This window comes from Saccostrea echinata, unplaced genomic scaffold, assembly GCF_033153115.1.
Source record: "Saccostrea echinata isolate AGI-Se365-2 ecotype Australia unplaced genomic scaffold, CSIRO_AGI_Sech_v1 ptg000054l, whole genome shotgun sequence".
NCBI classification, from domain to species: domain Eukaryota; kingdom Metazoa; phylum Mollusca; class Bivalvia; order Ostreida; family Ostreidae; genus Saccostrea; species Saccostrea echinata.
Genome location: NW_026889803.1, coordinates 40,524,464 through 40,545,955, shown reverse-complemented (window position 1 = coordinate 40,545,955; position 21,492 = coordinate 40,524,464). Strand labels below are relative to the sequence as shown.

The window sequence follows — 21,492 nt, the reverse complement described above, 5'->3', positions numbered from 1 at the left end:
TCGCGCTCTTATAAAATTGTTACAATGAAAGAAAAAATGTTCGATAGTTTCAATCTCCCTACATGAACACAGTGGAGAAATACAAGTATTATCATTAGGTACATTTAAGGAATCACTGTCTAGTTAGTAGAGTATGCCAGGGCATCAACGATAGTTGGAAACGTGGGATAATTTGCATAACGGGCGATAGTTGGAAACGTGGGATAATTTGCATAACGGGCAAAGCCCGTTATGCAAATTATCCCACGTTTCCAACTATCGTTGATGCCCTGGCATACTCTACTAACTAGACAGTGATTCCTTATATTTCCATTTCATTGTGAAATAAAATTGTAAATTTAGATTTTAAAAATGTAGACTAATAGATTTAAATTACACAAGGCCTCACATGTCAATTTCAACAGTCCCCGCCCACTGACGTCAAACACAAAGACAGCCGCACGAGAATTACATGCATAGGCCTCCTTAGAGTCAGACACAAAGACAGCCGCACGAGAATTACATGCATATTAGGCGTTCTTGGCTCCTGACCCATCGCTTGGCGAAATTTGCATTCCGGTAGAATGATCAAGAAATTCCAGAAGGTGACGGAGTTAGTAGTGAGGGGGTTTGACGATATATTTGCTTTTTTGTTTTGTAATTTCCAGTTTGTTTCAAAAACGCTTCCCGCTACTGACTAGATACACGTACATGTTCAGTGTACCTTGAATAACTGTATAAAGTAACAAACACAAAATTTATGGTTAAGTTATAGCATTTAATCCAGTTTTGTTCATGTAAAATCTTAAAACACATTTAATTATAATCTCTCAATGAAAATTAATGTATTTTGCACTTGCAGTGACTTTCTACATGTATAATATTAAAAGAATCATTGTACAATACATGTATCCCAGTACATGATTGATTATACATATACAGTAAAATATGCTTATAACGAACACGCTTATAAATGAATTAATGCTTATAGCGAAGTGATTTTTATTCTCCATGACTTTAAAATATATTGTAAACTTAATGGATATAATGAATTACAGTTATAATGAAGCAAAATCGTCTATCCCTGGCACTTTGTTATAAGCGGGTTTTACTGTACATGTACATGTAAATACTTACACTAACATACTTGTACATAATAACATTGTTGTAGACTAGGGAGCAAAACTACAAGCACTTTTAATATACAAGAATCATCATTAAAATTGACACTAAAAATGAGGTAATTCTTTACATAACACTGTTATCTGTAAATACAATACTACCAAGAAATGATTACTCTCTTGTTTAAGGTCAGATGACACATTCCTCAATAATATATAATGTTTTCCAAGAATTTGTCATTGAAGTATTGCTACTTTAACAAGATTTCTCACAAAAAATTAAGGTACCTTACCAGGCATTTGTGCAAGATACCAGAGGATGCTATTTACTATATAATCCTAATGGAAATCACTAGCATTGCCAATATCACAATTTTTTGGTATCTTTCATCTACTTAAAGATTTTAAAAACAGTTTAAAAATCAAAAGACAATAATACTTATGATTAATTTGCTGTAATACAAAACAGATATTAGAGCAACATGTCATCAGACCTTAATGAAATACACATACATACTATCATTGCACTACGTTGCTATAATGAAATCTTACAAATCAAATTTTTTTTTACATAAATATCACAGTCATAATGTTATGCTAAATTTCAACATTTTACATTAAAACAATACAAATACAATGGAATGTGGTTTCAAATTGAATAGCACTTATTAACTCACAGCAGTACAATAAGTTTCAAAGTTTTACCAGTGACAATTGGAATCTATATGACAACATTCATTTGACAAAATCAATTTCATACCTTTATAGATGTATATTACCTGAATGATGAGCCATCATAGAGTGGTAGAAGTAACAGGATGTAACCCATGTACAAACACAGTGGGAGGGAGATTTTCTGACAACATTTTCAGGCTGTTTAGATAAGTTTCATTATCCCTGGATTCAGCGGGGGGTATGGGGAGGTACAGAAAACTTACTGCAGTGGTGCTGGAGTAAGAAATAATCATTTGGTTAATTGCACTGATGAATTCTTCTGGTACTGGGTGGAATTTCTCCATCAGGTTAAGTTTTCCATTGCTGTTACCTGACATGACAGGTAGATGTTGTACCAGGTGATCCCAGGTAACGATTTTCACTGAAGCTTTAATCCTGAGCTGCTGAAGAAAGCAGTCTAGTTTCTGCTGCTTTTGGAGAGTGTTGTCTGTCTGTGCATTTAAACACAAGAAAACTCTTAGACTTGTTTTGGACTTCCAACCAGGTACCATGGTTAGAATACAGGCCAGTTGTAGCATAAAAAGACAGGTATTGTCAAAGAAGTTGGCAGTGTCAGGGCGGAAGAGATTCACTGGCCAAACATCAATGAAAAGTTGCTTCTTGGAATGTACAATGGATTGCTTACTTAACTGATCAAAATGTCTGCATAAACACACATTCTTCTGCATTTTTAATGAATCAGAAATAAGTTTAACATACTCTAAAGAAGCTAAATTTCGAGGATCACCCTCCCCTCTGACATTCATGAACAGATTGTCAATGCTTTCTTTTTTACCACTTTCCAAACGTGTAAAAAAGCGTCGCTTCCTTCCAGCACTTTCAACGCTCAGCATATCCTTAGGTTTAGCATCATCTAGAAACCCAAAACAAACAGTATTAGGTTTCATGCCTCCCATTCCAGACAACCTCAGCAAGTGCTGGAGACCCTCTGAAACAGAATTTGCCATGGTAACCTCCACGAATGCCTTCACTTTGAGATAGTCTATCAGCCCCATCCATTTTGAATTTTCCTCCAGAACTGGATCTTTGGGGTATGAGTCTAGAGACCCTAGCTTGACATGGCCAATCACATACAATCCACCTTTCTTGATGTCGTTAATGAAGTGGATGAGTTCTGAACACTGGCGTGGATTAGCCACCATCAGTAAGATCTGAGGACGCCAGTACTTAACGTGGGCCTTCCTTGAATCCAGCATCAGCAGGTATTTTCTTACCTACATATATAACAGTTCATAGTTCATATTTCAAAAAATTAGTTTACCGAACATCAACTAAGTTAGAATTTACAAAATAAATTGAAGTTTATTTCCCTAACAAAAACTGAATCTAAATTCATTTATTGCAGAATTGATCTTAGAAAAATTTTCCACTTGAAGTTGCCAAAAATAGTTGTACATGACTTAATGTAAAGTCTTCTGACCCTTAATCTGAAGAACGCAACCTATCTAGTAAAATGATGTACACTTCCATATGTAGAGAAATTTATCTGAATGTATCTGAACATTTTGATTGGTAGAAATCTTACCTCTTTGTGTACAATGTATCTAAACATTTGAATGGCAATAAACTTTACCCCTATGTGTATCAGAACAATTGATAGGTAAAAACTTGACCTCTATGTGTATTGGAATATTTGATTGGTGAAAACTTGACTTTATAAAAACACACATGTAGATATATTTGCTATATCCTCACCTGGTGGAAAATAAGAGCCTGGCTAATGGAGCCCCACTGTGTCGGTAGTGACCGGAAGTGAAGGATAATGGCCAGTACAAGCATCACAATAATGGCGGCTGAGGTGTAGATGGGACTGATCAGAAAACACATCAATATACACCCTATCAGACCAAACACACAGGTGTACCAAGTGAAGTACTTAAAGGTGGGTCTAAAAATTAAAAAAAAAGTTTTCCTTATTTCTGAAAGGAAATATTACTCATTGATTATCCTTCCCCAAAACCAAACAAGAAGGAACTGTGAGTGAGCTCACAAAATGATACTCCTTGCTGACACAGTTTCAGCCATAAGCTAACTTTGTGCCAACTATGAGCTTACAATATCCCTCTCGTACAAAGATACGGACCTGATAAGGATTTTAAATTTTATTCACTTTCTGCTATTGACTTGACATCGTCTAAATGACTCTGAGTCAGTCACATCATGTCTTCAGGTCAGAAGCTATCTTTTCCACATTATGAGCTTTCAATGTTTGTCTTTTACCAAGATAGGGCCCACAAAGGAATAATCTGTCAGTGACCTTAAACTTGTTCAAATGATCTTGGGTCAAGCTCACCTCATACTCTGTCATAAATATTCTTTGCGTTAAGTATGGGCTTTCAGTGTTTCTCTGTTACAAAATTATGAAACAGAAAAGAAAATTCAACATTTTCCTACCAGTGTCCTTGAACTTGCCCAAATGACCTTGAATAATGGTAATGACTTATCCCTAGGCTATAAGCAGTAATTGATTGATATATAAGCATCCAATGTTTCTCTCTAAGTTAGGGAAGAGACACAAATTTTACAGCTTTTCTGCAAATGACCTTGACCTTACCCAAATGACCATTATCAAAGGTAGAGCACACCTTCAGGTAATGGAAAAAACCTTCTTGTTTCTCATATCATAAACAATCTTTGTAATAAGTATGAGCTTACAAATTCCAGACAAAATTGCATGAACAAACACAGAGACAAAGTGATTCTTATATACTTCTTCTACCCCTCATTTTCAGGGGGTATAAAAATGGTTCAAATTCCCACTGAGACCATATATTAATGAGCACCTGCTACCTGGAGATGAAGCAATTATCAGTTATCTCCCTTTCTTTATACAAAACTTGTTTTAGAAGGATATTACAGTTAGCAAACAACATAGTAGGTGCATATACATAAATATCATGAGAGAAAAGAAATAAGATAATTCAGAAACTTCTCTGCTCTGGAGTACTAATACCCTTACCTGAAGTTAGGTGCTGAAGCTAGCTCCAGGGCCAGACATGCTAAGTTCACTGAGGCATAGGACATGAGAAAGAACACAGAGGTGGCAGGGGCTATTGCGTTAAGTGAACCTACCAGCAGTACCAACTAGAAAAAAAAGATTACCAACTATTATTCTCAACAACTTTCTTCATGATTTGTCAGTTTAAAATATATCCTCGAAGACTAATGTTCGTGACTGAGGAATTATTTGAAAAACATAAATGATGAAATAAATAGTTTGTGGCAAGAACTATTTGCAAGGAAAACTAGGTAGTGAAACTTGGGGATATTTATAGCAATACATGTACTGAAGATTGCTCTTTTTTTTTTTTAAAAAACCTCTCGTTCCTTTTTGAATTTTATTGTAACAAGAAAGAAATGCACTTTTATTTTCATTGCACTAGTGCTCTTCTTCTGGCAATCTGTGTTAGTATGAAAATGATCACTTACTTGTACAAGAAACCATGATATAAGAACTGCAACATAAGGATTCCCTGACTTTGTGGTGATGGATGCAGGATTCAGAACAAACCCTGAAAAAAACAATTTGCTTTAAGCAGAAGCAGATGAATGCAACAGGATTCATGGAATTGTGTATTTTCCAAGATTGCTTCAATTTTTTCAAAATAAAAATAGAACCCACAGAACAAATGATCATTTGCCAGGGCCTGTAGAATCCTGGAGGCTCCAATAAGGTTACCCAAAGCAGCAGATAAAGTGGCAGCAAATATTCCTATCAAAACGAAAGGTTTCCAGAGGTTGATCTCTTGTAGAAAAATATAGTTGTTCAGCAGAAGGCACCTGTAGAAGAAAATTACCGGTAACTTTTGCGACTGTAGCTCTACTGGTTTGTACATAAAATACAGAAAGAGAAAAGATGCACCTGGACCTCAGTCACTTTGGATTTACAGAATTACAGTGTATATAATTCATGGTGTGTTTCAACTATGTTCTATTGAAATCGAACCAGTAATTTTCTAAGAGTAACACTTTTAAAGATTTTCACAGATAGTCCATTTTTAGAAAACATGGCAACATGGCATCACTTTAAGCTGGAGTCTCAGAATAGCATAAAGAGTCAGATCAAAACTGTAGGAGGATAAGCGTTTTGAAAGAATTTCACAGAAATTTGATATTTTAGTATGAAACACAACACAGGAATCAAAAGTTGATAAACTGATGTCATATATAGTCTATCTTTGTGTCATTTACTTGTAGGTATTTGAAATTCTATTGAGACGGAAACTCTAAGAGACATGGCTATCTATCTAAAGAAATTTTAATTGTAAGTGACTATGGCAAAACCAATAGTCAAAATGAAAAACTAATTACTCAGAATAATGTTCTCTATTGTAATCTACTTGTGTACCAACTTTTATTGAAATTAAACAAAACTGTAGCAGAAGTGGAATTTGAAAGAATTTAAAAGAAATTTCTAAGCTTAGTATCCAAGGCAACACTTTCTCTTGAAATCAAAATCACAAAATTAAAAAAAAAAATATTTTGTTGTAATCTATTTTTGTTTCAAGTAAAACTTAAATGGAACAAAAACTGTATGAGGAGTATCATTTTTAAAAATTGTTTACAGATAGACATATGGAATGATGCCCCTCTTTCCATCTTATAAGCTCTACTGGTCTTTAACTAGTAGAGCTATAAACATAAAGAAAATTACATGGAACACATAAGAATTGCACATGGTTTCAGTAAATCACCATGAAGATCAGACTGAAATAGCTTTAATATTTTATCCAGTCAATAATTTGAGTTTTTTTTTTTGAACCGATGGCAAAACTATTAATTCGAGGTATAAATTCATTATACTTGTGTTCTCTATAAACTTGCATTATTTACAATAGCATAAAAAGGATTATCTTTGCTCTTACAATATTATTCACCTGAAGTAATGTTCAACACACAAGTGATTTGGATATCTACCTATCACATGAACCTCCAACCAGAATGATTTCAATGAAGTAAGTTGCAAAGGTAAACATCACAGCATACAGTGTACCCTTGGGTATAGCTTTACTCGGGTCTTTTAATTCTCCTACAGAAAGATAAAAAGATTCTCTAGTTTCAGTTTTCAACTTAATTATGTTCCCCAAATGAAGTTTGGGAACATATTGTTTTTACTCTGTTTCTTATTAAATTAATACCAAACAGTCATGGTGATTTTTTATAAGTAAAATTGGAAATATAATAAAGAAAAAATATTTCAAATGTAGTTTGCCAACATAAACAACTCAAGCCTTATTTATTACTGTTTTGGATCAAAACAATTCTTGGGTATGGGCAGAACACTGTTTTAAAACTGAAGTAAATTCCGTTTATTGACAGATTTAAAACAGTTTAATGCTAAAGGCAGGTAGTTCAGTATGTTTCACCTATTCATCAGATTGGGTGTCAAGTGTTGTCATTTGTCTTTCAACATGAAATATTTGGAAAATTTTTGTTTACATGCATGGTTATGAACTGCATCTTGATATATTAGTACATGTTGAAATTAATGTGAACGATATTTTTTCAGAATCAAATGTATTTTCAATTTAAATCACACTGTCAAATAGCAAAAAATTATGGACCATTTCACATCAACATAATAATGATATAAAAATGCACAAATTCAAAGCCATACATAACTCTTTTTTGTGTTTTGATTTTAGTGATGACTACTGACCTGACATGTTTGCACCATTTAGAATTCCTGTCACACTGCTAAACAAAATGGCGAACACAGAGGCAAAGGTCATCATGTCCTTAGATGTGTAATCCTTCTCATAATGTGCTATAAAATTCAAAGAATTTGATGCTAAATAATTCTTATAAGAGTCTTATTTATGTTTTAAAATCTGCAATTGAAAATTTTCAAAACAGTAAAATTTTCAAAACAATAAAGCAATTTCCACTAAAAGCTAACTTTATTCTTATCTAGTAATATTGCAACAATCTTAAGACCGCGGAACATTAACTGGCAAAATTGGAAATATGCAGCTTACGCCATTTTCATCTGTTACAGTCAAAACAATGAAATGGGCGGGTACAATTCGGCACGGACGTCTGCGAAAACATTGGATTGAAATTGCAATTCGAAATTCATTTTCAATCCATCTCAGCTACGCTAGAACGCACGGTGTTACTGATTGGCACAGAAGACAAATAATTTGAAATATGTATAAATCAGAATTTTCTATCCCATGTTTTTAAAGAAATATAAAGGGACAAATATTTGATTTCTGTTTGGTATATGTGTATTGGGTAGTTGGGGGTTTGGAGGGGGGGGGGCTGAACGATCTTGGAAATGAATAATTAAGAACGTTTTATATTAGTTTGGACAACCCCTTCCTGTTTTTGTTGGTCAAACATTTTTCAGGGAAGAAAAAACTAAAAAATAAAAGCTCTTGTCATCCTAGAAATTAATATATTCTTCATGTGAAGACATGATCTGACTCGACAATTTTTGACACCCCCACTTTCTAGAATCTCCTGAAAAAATAATCTCTGTATTCTAGGACTTTGACGTGTCCTTAAAATTATAGGCTAAAAAACTCATATATATATGAATTTCAAACAATATGTATTTGGGAATTGAATTTATTTGTCTTTTGAATCATACATTCACACTTAAGGTTTGAAAACAGCTCAGATGGATTGAAATTGAATTTCAAATTTTTTTTAGTGAAGAAAATAAATAATGTCTTTTGTCATCCTACAAATATTTAATATATTCTTTCATGTGAGACATAACCATAAATAATCTGATTCGACAAAATTTGCCAGCCCCCCCCCCCCCCCAACTTCTAGAATCATATGGTCTTCCCCTAAAAGAATATACATATAGCTATATCTTCTATAACTTTTGTTTGTCCTCAAAATAGAAAATTGTTATACATTAATTTCAAACTATACGCATTTGGGAACTGAAATTATTTGTCGTTTCAATCATACATTATAACTTTGCGAAAAAAAGCTCAGGTGGATTGAAAATGAATTTCGAATTGCAATTTCAATCCAATGTTTTCGCAGACGTCCGTGTCAAATTGTACCCGCCCATTTCATTGTATATCATCAAGTGTTTGACTGTGACAGATGGAAATGATGTAAGCTGCATATTTCCAATTTTGCCAGTTAATGTTCCGCAGTCTTATTATTTTTGATAATACAGTGTAATGCAAGACAATTACGAAGTCAAAAAACTTACAATATGCATTATCATGGAATGTAGCTGCCCTGAGTCCAGTGTAGTTTGCTGAATCTTGTACAAAACCACTGGCATTGACCTCATAACAGAACTGAGATACGTTTTTCCTCTCGTGAGTATGTTTTGCCTGTTGTGCGTATTCTATTGGTGTCGTAGAATTTTTGGCAAACACACTCACAATCACAGACAGAAGGCATATCACAACAATCTACAATACATATTTGGACTAATTACATTTATTTAACATGTACATGAAGCAATTTTATATATTTTTTAACGATCTTTCTATTTTACATCAGATGCAGCACTCTCACTATGAACAGTTACAGTCTTATTTTCCCAGTTGATATAATTCTGGGTTTTTTTTCTACTTCACTTTATTTTAACCTAATTAAGGTGTAATTATATAATTAAGTGTTCAGTCATACACATACATGTACCAATGCAGGGATCAACATTAACGGTTGTCCGATTGCCCGGGACAAGTAAATTCTCAATTCGGGCAAGTGAAATTGTCGACATACTTGTCCGATCGGGCAAGTGAATTTTTTTCATACAAATGTACATATTTATTTAGTTTACATTAATTTATAAATAAAACAATAAATTGAACACTTGATTTCCGCCACGCACCTGACTGACAATGCTTTTGCATTCGAAATTCCTTGGTAGCATTTCTGCTGGATTATATACCGTTCATTTTAAATTTGAGTTCGTTGTTTTCTTTCGTAGGAAATACGCTCTACGTCTAACAAAATTTTGTTAACTTGTTAGGAAATTAGATTATTCATGCACAGAATATAGGTACAGTGTAACACTTTGTATCCTGATCAAGGTAAGATGTATGTTTCGTAGCAACTATCTTCCTTAAGCGTTGCTTCACAGTTAATGCTGAAAATCACGAATCACAGAATGATCCTATCGCAAATAATTTTCAAAATATGATTTTTTTTTTTTAAAAGGAAACGGAGGGTTATTGCCGCATGGCAGTGTGTGTTAACAGGTTAAATAATGTACAAATGCAGGATCGAAATTTTTTGCTGGTACCCAGTAGCTCAACTTGCCAAATTGACAGTAGTGTATTTCTTCACATTTGTTCTTTTCAAAACGTTTGCAGTAATTAATAATTGTCGCTTTAAGTTCCATGTCTATCCCTGCAATGCATGCATGTTTAATAAAATATTTAAACAAATGTTCTCATTATGGTAGAAAATTTTATTTTTTTTTTATAGAGTGGTAAATGGAATGTCAATTAAAATCTCTAAGTGCATGTACTTAAACATTATACAAAGTACTTAAATCTACTTTATATGATTATAAATGATACAGATGTAAATATAAACAATTAAAATGTCTTCCTTAGCTTGTTAATATGGGAATTAATGGTTGGAGCCATTCCAGAAAAATTAACTAAAGCACAATGTAAATTACATAAATGGGTTATGTGCTTTCTCTGAAATAGCCACAATGTTAATTCCCATACAAACAAATGTAATTGTTTAATGGAACACATGAAGACATACTCATGGTACTGGTATATGTACTTTCACCAGTATAAAAATAAATGCTTTCAGTTTAAAAGATGTGAATTTCCTATTTCCGTTTCATTTCTCATCACAAAAAAGGAAAAATGAAATGCAGACATGTACAGGAAATATAATTCTTAAAGTGTAAACATGCACAAAATCTTGGTACTATAACTATGCCAAGTTTCGAAAATCATTCTATGGTGTACTTCCCATCAAAGACATCACGGAATGATTTTTGCGACATTAAACTAATGTAATTAATGTTAGTTGATAAAACTTTAAAGAAACAGAGCAATTGATATCCTGTAATGTTTTAAGGAAATCACCAGGGAGTGAGAGATGAAAGTGTATGTGTAAAACTAAATACTTCAAATAGAAATCCTGGTATGTTGTTTTCCATAAACCATTTACTAACAATACTTACCAAAAATATTAACAATGATGTTTTGGCAAACATGGCACCTCCAACAATACAGATTCCCAGACACACAAAGAGGACTATCGTACAATATAGGTACTTGTACCAGAAATCATGGTCTCCCTTTAAAAATGGCTGGTCTACCATGGTCCCTATTAATCATGAAAAAAGAAATCTGGTTTTTTACTTGTCTTAGAAATATTTAAGATAAGTGATCAATTTCTGCTGTAACAAACTGAATTTACACTTCAAAGAGCAAAAATAAGCACTAATGTCCCAACTTAAAAACCAACGATGAAGTGGACAAACTGAGCCAAAGTCTCTTGTTTTGTACTGGAATTAAGTCATATATAGCAATGATACAAATGTGCATTAAAGTATTACATGTAAATAATAGTTCATGATAGTTAGAGACTGGCCATTTCAAACAAGTAATTGATTAATGTACAGTTTGGTGAAAATGTCACACTCACAAGAATTACCGGGTATGTATAGAAACCAATGCAAAGTCACTTAATTTACAATTGATCATTGATTACCTCCAGGTCCAAAATTCTCAATCATGGCTTCTACAAAACCAGTGACATAAAGACCCACTGCTAAAACATTGGCCACAAAGAATAGAAAACCAATGCTTCCTCCAAATTCAGGACCCAAAGCCCGGCTTATCATATCTGACTCGGGATAAGGAAGTAGTCAGCAAATGTTCTTCTAGTTTTCTTTCATACTCTGCAGGAATTGTGTTAACTAGAAATGTACCCAATTAAAATACATGTATTGTTTAACATATTCATTCATTTAAACAATTTTCTTCATCCAGGAATGTTACGTGGCAAGTTTGGCTAATATTCATGATATTGGTCCAGTAATTGTGAAGAAGTTGAAAATGTGAAAGGTTACAGACAGATATACAGATGAATACAAATGCCAAAAATAAATTAAAGGAACTTTTGGTTCAGGTAAGAATGGAATAATTCAATACATTTTTTCAAAAGTTTTTTTTACTTGCCTCAAACCGATCTGCCATGTTAACATTCAGAACTCTCTGAATTGTTCATACTTATAGCCCCTGTGTATTTTGCTAAATTGCTAACCCAAACATGTACAGAACAAATTTTCTATTGTTAAACTGGATGCATAGGACATTATCATTCTATCTATACATGTACTAGATTTGCTGTGGTGCCTAAATTTATCATTTGATATTGTGACCATTTCAAATGTTGACAGTCCATCAAATGCTTTAGCACTTGTAAACATTTGTAAGAGTCCCAACTATTTTTAAATGTTTTTAAACTCAAGTGCAGTAAAAAAAAAATTTGAGTGTTCTTAAACAATTGAGGATGAAATAAATTCTCAAGGATACAGTAGGCTCCACCTCCTTCTAAAGCCCCATTGGTTGATATGGCACTGATTGACAGTACTGTCATCACCAAGATAAAATAGGCTAAAACAAGCTGTAACACTGCTTCTAGAATCCCTGCCTGGCCAACCACAAAACCTGCAAAATAATATACATAATCACTATGTATTAAATCATGTTAGAAAAAAGACTTCTCAGTACCCTATCAAGTTCATATTTTTTCTACATTTGCTTTGAAATATCATACTTTATACAAACATTTTGTTAAACAACCTTCAATTACAACACATAACACTGTTCCTATGCATTGATATTTTAGCTTAGCACATTAAAAAACTTTAAAACCTGTTTTTATTTCTTTTTATATCAGAACCATTTTTTTCTTCATTTGTTTGGGTTTTTTTTTTTGGGGGGGGGGGGGGGGGGGGGGCTGGTCAATGCTCAAGTATTATTTTGACATTAGAAATATATGTTTCAACAAAAAAAAAATTAAACTAACTTGGCTATCCATCCAAGGGTTCTTTGTTATATGATAATTTGCAATTTTCAGAATCACATTCATTTTACTTAGAAAAGGAATATCCAGAATTTGCAGACTTTTTTTTTTTTTTAATAATTTTATTTGAATTTCTTTTTTTTTCATTTTATTTGAATTCTTGCATTTTAAATCCAAATAAGTACAAAATTATGAACCTTTTCACTTTTACCTTTGCATAAATTAATGCTTGCACATGTAACGGAAGTGTGTTTTTATATCTGACAGATGTGTGAACATGATTTTTATTATCCATTCCTACTGTTTAAAAAAAAACCTAACGGAGTAAATGTCTTTATCATGGAATGAATTTCTATTTGTGCACTACACATTCCATGGTGGGCTAGCCAATGTACACTCTGATCAATATTAACATGATGAACAAAATCTTTCATCAACATTTTGAATTACATGTATCTTCAAAATTCTTAAACATGTTGTCATTGTCTAAATGCCACTGTTCATAGTTAAAAATTACCATGATTACATAAAAACCATTTATACAACAACAGGAATTGTGGAAGGCACAATGACCATTGTATGTTGACAACTTGACATATAGTACACAGACTTCGCCGCCCATGAACGCCTCAGCCCATCACATCTAACACCTCAGCCCATCACATCTAACACCTCAGCCCTGACAGGTTGGCCCAAGATTACTGACACCTAGCCCATGTAAAAGACATCTCGACCCAAGCAAAATTTTATGACAGATTGGTCTGTTTGAGAATAAATATGATTACATGAAGGGGGGGGGGGGGGGTATGATATTGTTTCATTTCTCTAAACTATAGAAATTTAGATCAAATCAGATCAGTCTTGAACTTACATATCTATTTCTTATAGAAGATACCCAATATATACATTAAAGTAAAATTAAATTTCAACATAACTGTTTCTTCCAATCTAATATTTACATCCACTGAATATTATCTCCTTCATTTGTCATTTATCAGTTAGTAAACACTGCTAAACATATCACCTCTACAGAGTTCTTGAGCAGTGGCTCTTCCATCAATGAAACATACAATGATGTACAAAACAATTATACAAAATTTAATCTACTTGATCCTGCTTTAAATGATTATTTATACAGATATAAATATAAACAATAAAATGTCTGTTTTTGTTTGTTAGTATGGGAATATTAACGGTGCAGCTATTGCAGAAAAAAATTACATAACCCGCACTTTTTCTGTTTAAATAATTTTTTTTATGAAAATATATGATAGATAATTGTCTAACTAAATCAGATTGGTCTACATCTATTTCTTGGGAAAATGCCCATATACATTTAATATATTAATGTAATATGAAATTGAATGCATGTGTATTAACAAAGCATTTCTTAAAATAATCTTTTTTTTTTGTTTTAAATAAGAATTGAATTATCCTTTTGCATTGTTTTTCTGACATTCTGAAGCACTGAGATGGGTTGATAATTCATGAAAAGATATGTGAACTTCATTGTTAATTATGTCTCAAAATATTCCCGTAATTAACCCCTCATTGTCACCAATGACATGCACCTGTAAAAGTGCCAAAGCATCATGTTTGTTTATCAATTAACATTCTAATTGTCTTCTCTTTCCTTTATTATCATCAAGTAGTGTTATATATGCTTTGCAGACCTGTCTTAAATATTAGGCTGACCTATCTGGGCCGAGGTGTCATCGAGCCTATATGTCCATGGGCCGAAGTTTCGTTGGACTGAGGTGTCTGGCATTCCATTTCATATTTACTAGATATTTGTCAACTTCCTGAATCAGAATGAATTTAATCATGTCAATCTTGAAAATATCCATTTCAGTATAATCATTTCCTAATCTCAACTGAGATTCGACTTGGCTGGATATTTGGACTGATGCTGTCGTCGGCACAAGTCCAAATATCCATGCAGCTAAGTTGAATCTCAGTTGAGATAAAATCATTTCTCTCTTCCATATTGCCCAATCTAATTAAAATTAGATCCTTTATGTTCCTGTATTTTGTTATGTCGCAGAGACATAACAAAGTACAGTCCTGAGTGTAAAGGATTTAATTCTAATTAGATCGTTCCATGCTATGGGGTGATCTTTTTCAAATTCTGATTAAATCATTAACCGTTAAAACAATTTATTGTTAAAAAATCAATATAATTGTTAGCATGGTTATCTTAATTGTAGTCCTGGTTATTTGAATTAAATTCTTTACATGCCCTGTTGACAAACCTTCTACAGATACCTGATCTAAGGAACAGGAAAGTACTGAACATTGACAAGGCCACGGGGCAAAATACTCCGGCAAAGAGTCCAAGAGTTCGTCTCGTGGCCCGTGCCTGTATTTTGGGGCCCACGGCATCATTCCTACTCAGACTTCGACTGAGAGCCCATACTTCATCACCATGATCACGCTCCGAAGAGCTATTGGAGTAAGAGGAACTCGGTAACAGTGGCGAGCTCTCTTCCATTTTCTCTGGCGTTAACACTTCTCCATTAATGGAATATGACTGTGACATGGCCTTGAGAATTTAAATAGATTCATTTCTTTTTCACTTCATATCAGTCAGCTGTTTTCACAATAATTTGTATATTCTCTCACGTGACACGGAAGTCACATGATTCGTCCTAAATGCAGAGATAGAACAACATGGTAGAAGGAAGTATATTTCCCGTCAAAACAAAACAAAAAAAAACAAAAACAAAAAAAAACTTCTCCTCTGTGTTTTTCACTTTTGGTTATGTTTATACGTATTTTGTCAGAAATAAAAACTACCGGTTTAAACTACAGATATTTTAGATATGAATGATATCAACAAATTGATACACACCTCCATATGTTCAACGTTCAAGGACAAACGAGGAATGAACCTACAGTATGAACAGATGAAGAGTGCGTTGAACTGTAAACAATTTCTACTGAAAACGAGTTGATTCACCCATCGAACTTTTATTTAACAGTGTTTTGCCCTCCATTTCAATTTAAAATAGTTTACTTTAGTGCCGAGGAATCACCCGTTCTACAGTTTAAATAATTTAGAAAAAAAAATCTGCATATTAAATAATTTAGAAAAAAAAAATCGATTTTCGCATGTGATCATTTTTTTTTTAGTTTGTTTCATCTTTTGTTTTTGTTTTGTTTATTTTTTGTTTTGCTTGTTTCTATTTTTTTAAATGCAATTACTTGTCGTTGGCACAAAAGAGAAAAATAGATTTTACGCAGACTTACAGACCATAATATGTACATGTATATTTTAATAGAAAATACATTAAGACTTCTATTTTTAATTAATCTCATCATAACATCTCTAGCGTTTGGTTATAACCGGCACGAAACAGCCAATTATTCTGCTTGAAATACCTGGCCAAAGAAAAAATTGTAAATTTAAAGTTTAATTGACTGTGAATTTTTGAATCATATTTAGTTTTATTGCTGGATATGTCGCACTAAGATCCACAAACTGGAGAAACATGCGTGGGTAATATTCATTATCCATGCACATGTACACGTGGGATTAAAAAAAAAATTAAATAGAAAAAGAAGAGGATCTTGACTTTTATTTTATTGACTGGAAGTTCTACTTTTCATGACAAATACTCATGTCATCTTTTGATTTACTATTACACATCGAAAAAAAATGTTCAAATACATTTTGTATATTTCTATATAATTTAATTCTGATTGTAACGCACCATTTGATTGGATAAAAAATTTACTTTAAATCGTATAAATTGGGTTGCCTACGTCACAATTACGCGCGTCAAAAAACGTATCGATCCGCCTGACGTAACATTTAAATTTTGTACAGTTTGAAGTCATTTTTGAAAGGCAATCGTCTTTTTTTTCTTACATTAAATGAATGAAAATTAAATTATAAGGAATGAAATTAATAGCTACCCAATTTATACGGTATAATGTGGGTTGGAACAGTATACGCTTTTTTATAAACCGCTTCGCGGTTTATAAAGCGTAAACTGCCCCAACCCACTTTATACCGTATAAATTGGGTAGCTATTAAATTCATTCCTGAAATAATCAAGAGAATTTCCACACTAGTTTATCAAATCTTATGCCCTGTTCACACGGAGATTTTAATTCGCAGTAAATTAATGTGAAGTAAAATGATGCGAATTAAACTAATGCGAATTAAATTGCGTTCACACGACAGCTTATGCGAATTATAATTTTATTTCTACAACAAGGCCATTCAGTGAGGCTATTATGACGTCATTTACAAATCACGTCATATTGTGCAGAGCAGGTATACATTTGACATAATGTCATAATGTCTGCACACATTTTAGTGATTAACATAATTTTCATTTGTTTTCCATTCAAAAATAGCACAAGTACCTATATATGACCATCGACATGTGACCTGTGACTTAATTCTGTCCTTACGCATGCGTCAAAATTTAATTCGAATTAGCTTCGCTTAGCGTTCACACGGAGCTAATGCGAGGTAATTTAATGCGCAGTAAACTAATTCGAATTAAACTAATTCGCATTAAATTCTCCGTGTGAACGCGAATCAAATTTAATTCGCAGTAACTTACGTTTAATTTGAATTAAACTCTCCGTGTGAACAGGGCATTAGTATATTTTGTTTCGTTTAAATCTATATGGACTGTAGTTGAAAGTTTCGTAATCGCATTCCTATAGGAGCAGAGGCATAGGAAGCAAGAGGGAAAATTAAGTTTTTAGAACTTCTTGTGCCCAATCCCGTAGTTTATATTTATCTGTTTATTACATAAAATATGTTTAAATCAAATCAGAGGCATCAATAAATAGCATGTTATTTATGTCTCTGCTAAAAATTAAAAAAAAAAATCCTCATACCTATCCTGAGAAAAAGCAAAACACTGAACATAGAAAGCGCCACCGGTGCCACAACCCCCTCCAGAGTCCGCAGTGTTCGCTCCGGGGAGCCTCCCTCTCCCCCTTCCTCTGACGAGACATCGGAGCCACTTCTGCGACGGCAAAGGAACCAATTAAAAATCCCCGTGAAAACGTCCTGCACCGACTTTTTATCCTCTGGCGAAGGTCCGTCGAAACTTTTATATCCCTCTTTCTTAGCTCGGATATCACCAATCACTCTTTCAAGTTCCACAGACATTCTTTTATCTTTGTTCTTTTACCTAAGGAATTGTAGAAATACCAGCATGAGCGATAATCAGCACATGCACGGGCTTTTCGCGACAAATTTTATTTCCGGAGATGAGCAAGGTCGGTTAACGGAAAGCATATCCCGGATGCTGTATCCGTATGTAGTGGTCACCGTCGAGTAAATCCCTTAATGTGTACTATTTGTAGTGAAGCACAGCTTTCTCAGGCACTGTCCGACACATTCGAAGGGTCATGAAGGTCATAGATAACTACATGAATGTGTATAGCTTTAAATCCCAAAAATATGTTGTTCAATAATACAGTTTATGTATACAAGGTATATACATGTATTATTGAGTTTGGTAAACCTGTCACTTGTTTATTCTAATATCGTCTTGAAGTACATTGTGCATATATACATGTATACGAGACCTTAAAAAAGATCTTATTCAAACTTGGATAAAACGTGCAAGTTTTCTCCGACTATTTTAACGCAACAACCATTCCTCATTATATTCTAACATCCACGGTTACTGATTAGAATGTATACATGCAGTTTTCACACGATATGTCATTACTCACATGTACATGTGTAATAAAACATTGCTAAAACAGGAGGCTAATGACCCATAATCCTACCCATGGGGTCATATATTGAACAATCTTGAATCCATTAAACCTTTGCATGCTTGCATTTTTCGACATATTTTTTTGTATAAACGAAAATAATTGAACCCATTTTAATTGTGACACCTCCCTTTTATGCAGAAAACATTTCAACAAAATTGAATATGTATTCACTTTATAATAATACATGTATACTTCGTAGCCTTGTAATTTTAAGAATATTTTTAAAGGTTTTTTTACAATACAGTACATATTTCTAGATCTATATGCATTATTTTGAAGCATTGTAGTTTTTGAGAAAAATATTTTAAAGGAATTTTCCTGTACATTTCTGTATAAAACTTTTCAGCCACTTTGTAGTTCCAATCCCATACGGCTGCCCCAAGGGCCAAGTTTTGAAGAAAAAATCTACACTTTACATGAAATGTTTGCATTTTGCTTTGACAGTTAGAACAATCATCGTCGTTTTTGAGTTTTAAAGATTTTTCTGATATATTTCTAGGGAAACAAGATGTGTTTATGAAACACTGATACCCCCAGTATGGCAGCTCAAGGCCAAGGTCAAAGTTTTTCAAATGTAGGTTAATCTCCAAGGTTAAGGACAAGAGTTCAAAAATGTTGGTAGAGGCGGTAACTGAATGTAAACTAGATGCTGTCATAAGACAGTAGTACCCACACGAAAGTCAAACGTTCAAAAGTTATGACCAAGGTTAAACTTTGGTAAAATTTTGCAAAAGTAGGTCAAACTCCAATGTCAAGAAGTCAAATTAATATGTTGGTACCCCAAGAAAGGTCTTGTCACAAGGAATGCACATATGATATATAAAAGCCCTAGCATAAACCATTCAAATGTTATGGGCAAAGTTAAAGTTTTTTGCGGACAAACAAATTAACAGACATCTAGACGGACAGACTAAACACTATATGCCCTGGATCTTTGATTACGGTGGCATAAAAATCTTAATCCCTTTGTGTTCCTATCCAGATACCATGGCTTGGAAAAAAATACACGACATGGTAATGCTTGGTTATAAATTTGAAGCTAGGTATTTTTGAGGAAGATTACTATATATTCCTATGTAAAACTTTGGACCTCCTTTGTGCACTCATCCCTACCAAAGGGGCAACTTGTATGCACAAAATGTGAGCATGCGTGCACAGAAAGATAATTTGTAGTCTTGCACTTCTTGAGAACAGCTCTATTTAAAATTTGGTAGTCCCATCCTACCTTAAAGGAATTGTTTCAAACAACTTAGAAATCTTCACTTTTGTCATTCTTAGAAAGGTGGTTTTGAGAAGATTTTGATGACCCTATCCTGTTTTGTTTGTTTGTTTTTTTTTTTTTTTGTTTTTGTTTTTTGTTTTTGCAATGAAAAGGAATATGAACTTCAGAAAACAAGACGCTCTTGAGAGTTAGCTGTGGAGTTGTCACAAACATTTACGCAGCATGACAGACCCCGTCGATAACGAACATACATGTACTGTGCTACAAAGAAGTCCTGCCATGTGACATTTGAAACTACTCACATCTACATATAGCTATCAAAACGAGTTATTTCCCATTTTATGTCAGAAGTGAATACACGTGCTTTGTATAGAACCAAAAGGCTCGTTTTGAATAATTACTGTACTTTTTAAAAAGTGTTATACATGTAAATTGACATTTAATTTAACTGAAGGAACTTAATTATTCTCAATATAGAATTTTTCGATTCCGCACAAAAGATTTTCCTCTAATATTCTTCCTCTTAAAGAAAAAAAATCAAGAATTAAAAATAAATTTTTAAAAAAAACCCACCAGTTTTAGATTTCCCTCATTTCAAAAAGCATTTGAAAGACGAGTCTTTACAGTCATTGAGACGACAAAGTATATTCTGAACCCCCAGAAGAAATGGAGTTCTTCCTTTTGTTGTGAATTCAATACTTTTAGGAAGCCACTCCTGGAAGAATTACATAACTGAATCCCTACAAAAGGCGTAACTGTCAAAATAGAAAACCCAACATTGGAAGAAAACATCATTTTATGTGTTTCTGTGATGATTAATTAGGAAGATCTGTATAAAAAAAATCTCATCTTGTCTTTGAAATATAGCTATAATGTTCAGCTTATCTGAAGCAGAATTTCTGATCGAAATTGGTATGGCGTGATTGCTTTATATGTTCGTGTCTAGGATAATAGAATGTAATTATCTTTTTATTCATTATTTTTTTTAAGCTTTTATAATCATTTATATTTTTAATATGCAATCAATGGAATAGTAGTTTGTTGTGATCGGTTTTCAGTTTTGAGTGCTTCTCTCTCTCTCTCTCTCTCTCTCTCTCTCTCTCTCTCTCTAAATTAATATAAATCAACTATTAGGATTTCTTTTACTTTTCATTGCACGAGGAAAAATATATCAAAATGAGGAATATTAATACTAGTAAATATTAATGGAATAAAAATATTAATATGATTAATGGACACATTTAAATAATGTTTATTTACAAAGCTACACTTTTATATGTTTCAACTGAGCGATTTCCTTAAAACTGGGGGACAGTTACCAACCTAATGATGTTCCTATATAAGTAAGCTGTAGATTCGTGTAGCACTTACTTCAATATACATTAAGAGGTCCAAGGGCAATGTAATGGATGAAACCACTCAACAAATAGATACGTGATAATCAAAACAGATAAAGGTACAGTTCTCAAATCTTTTGCCACGATGCTTTACAAAGCATGATTGGTATGGAGAATGTAAAAAAAAATCTTAGTATAAACTACATATATAAATTACAATATAATAATTATACAGAGTATGTGTGCGAGTTGGTACATTTCTCTCATTGCATTTCAGTTTTTGCTCACAACCCTTTAATAAATTACATTTTTTAACTCATAAATCTCCTCTGTCTACTACTTTTTTTCTCCCTCT

At 33.2% G+C, this 21,492-nt stretch overlaps 1 protein-coding gene across 2 annotated transcripts; it reads right to left on the bottom strand.

The window, feature by feature from the left end:
• Positions 1 to 751: 751 nt before the first annotated feature.
• LOC133172662 (solute carrier family 12 member 9-like) lies at positions 752 to 17,972 on the bottom strand. Of its 2 annotated transcripts, none has more exons than XM_061307600.1 (12): positions 17,682 to 17,972; positions 12,329 to 12,463; positions 11,502 to 11,636; positions 10,969 to 11,114; positions 9,016 to 9,223; positions 7,495 to 7,602; positions 6,753 to 6,864; positions 5,458 to 5,615; positions 5,265 to 5,347; positions 4,795 to 4,919; positions 3,531 to 3,723; positions 752 to 3,049 (listed from the first exon to the last, which is right to left on the bottom strand). In XM_061307600.1, exons 1-12 carry the CDS (start codon positions 17,956 to 17,958, stop codon positions 1,895 to 1,897), a joined length of 2,835 nt encoding a protein of 944 aa, XP_061163584.1. In that variant the 5' UTR covers positions 17,959 to 17,972; the 3' UTR covers positions 752 to 1,894. The 2 variants fall into 2 exon arrangements, with proteins under 2 accessions (XP_061163584.1, XP_061163585.1); XM_061307601.1 differs by lacking the exon at positions 17,682 to 17,972 and adding an exon at positions 15,087 to 15,390.
• Positions 17,973 to 21,492: the final 3,520 nt, after the last annotated feature.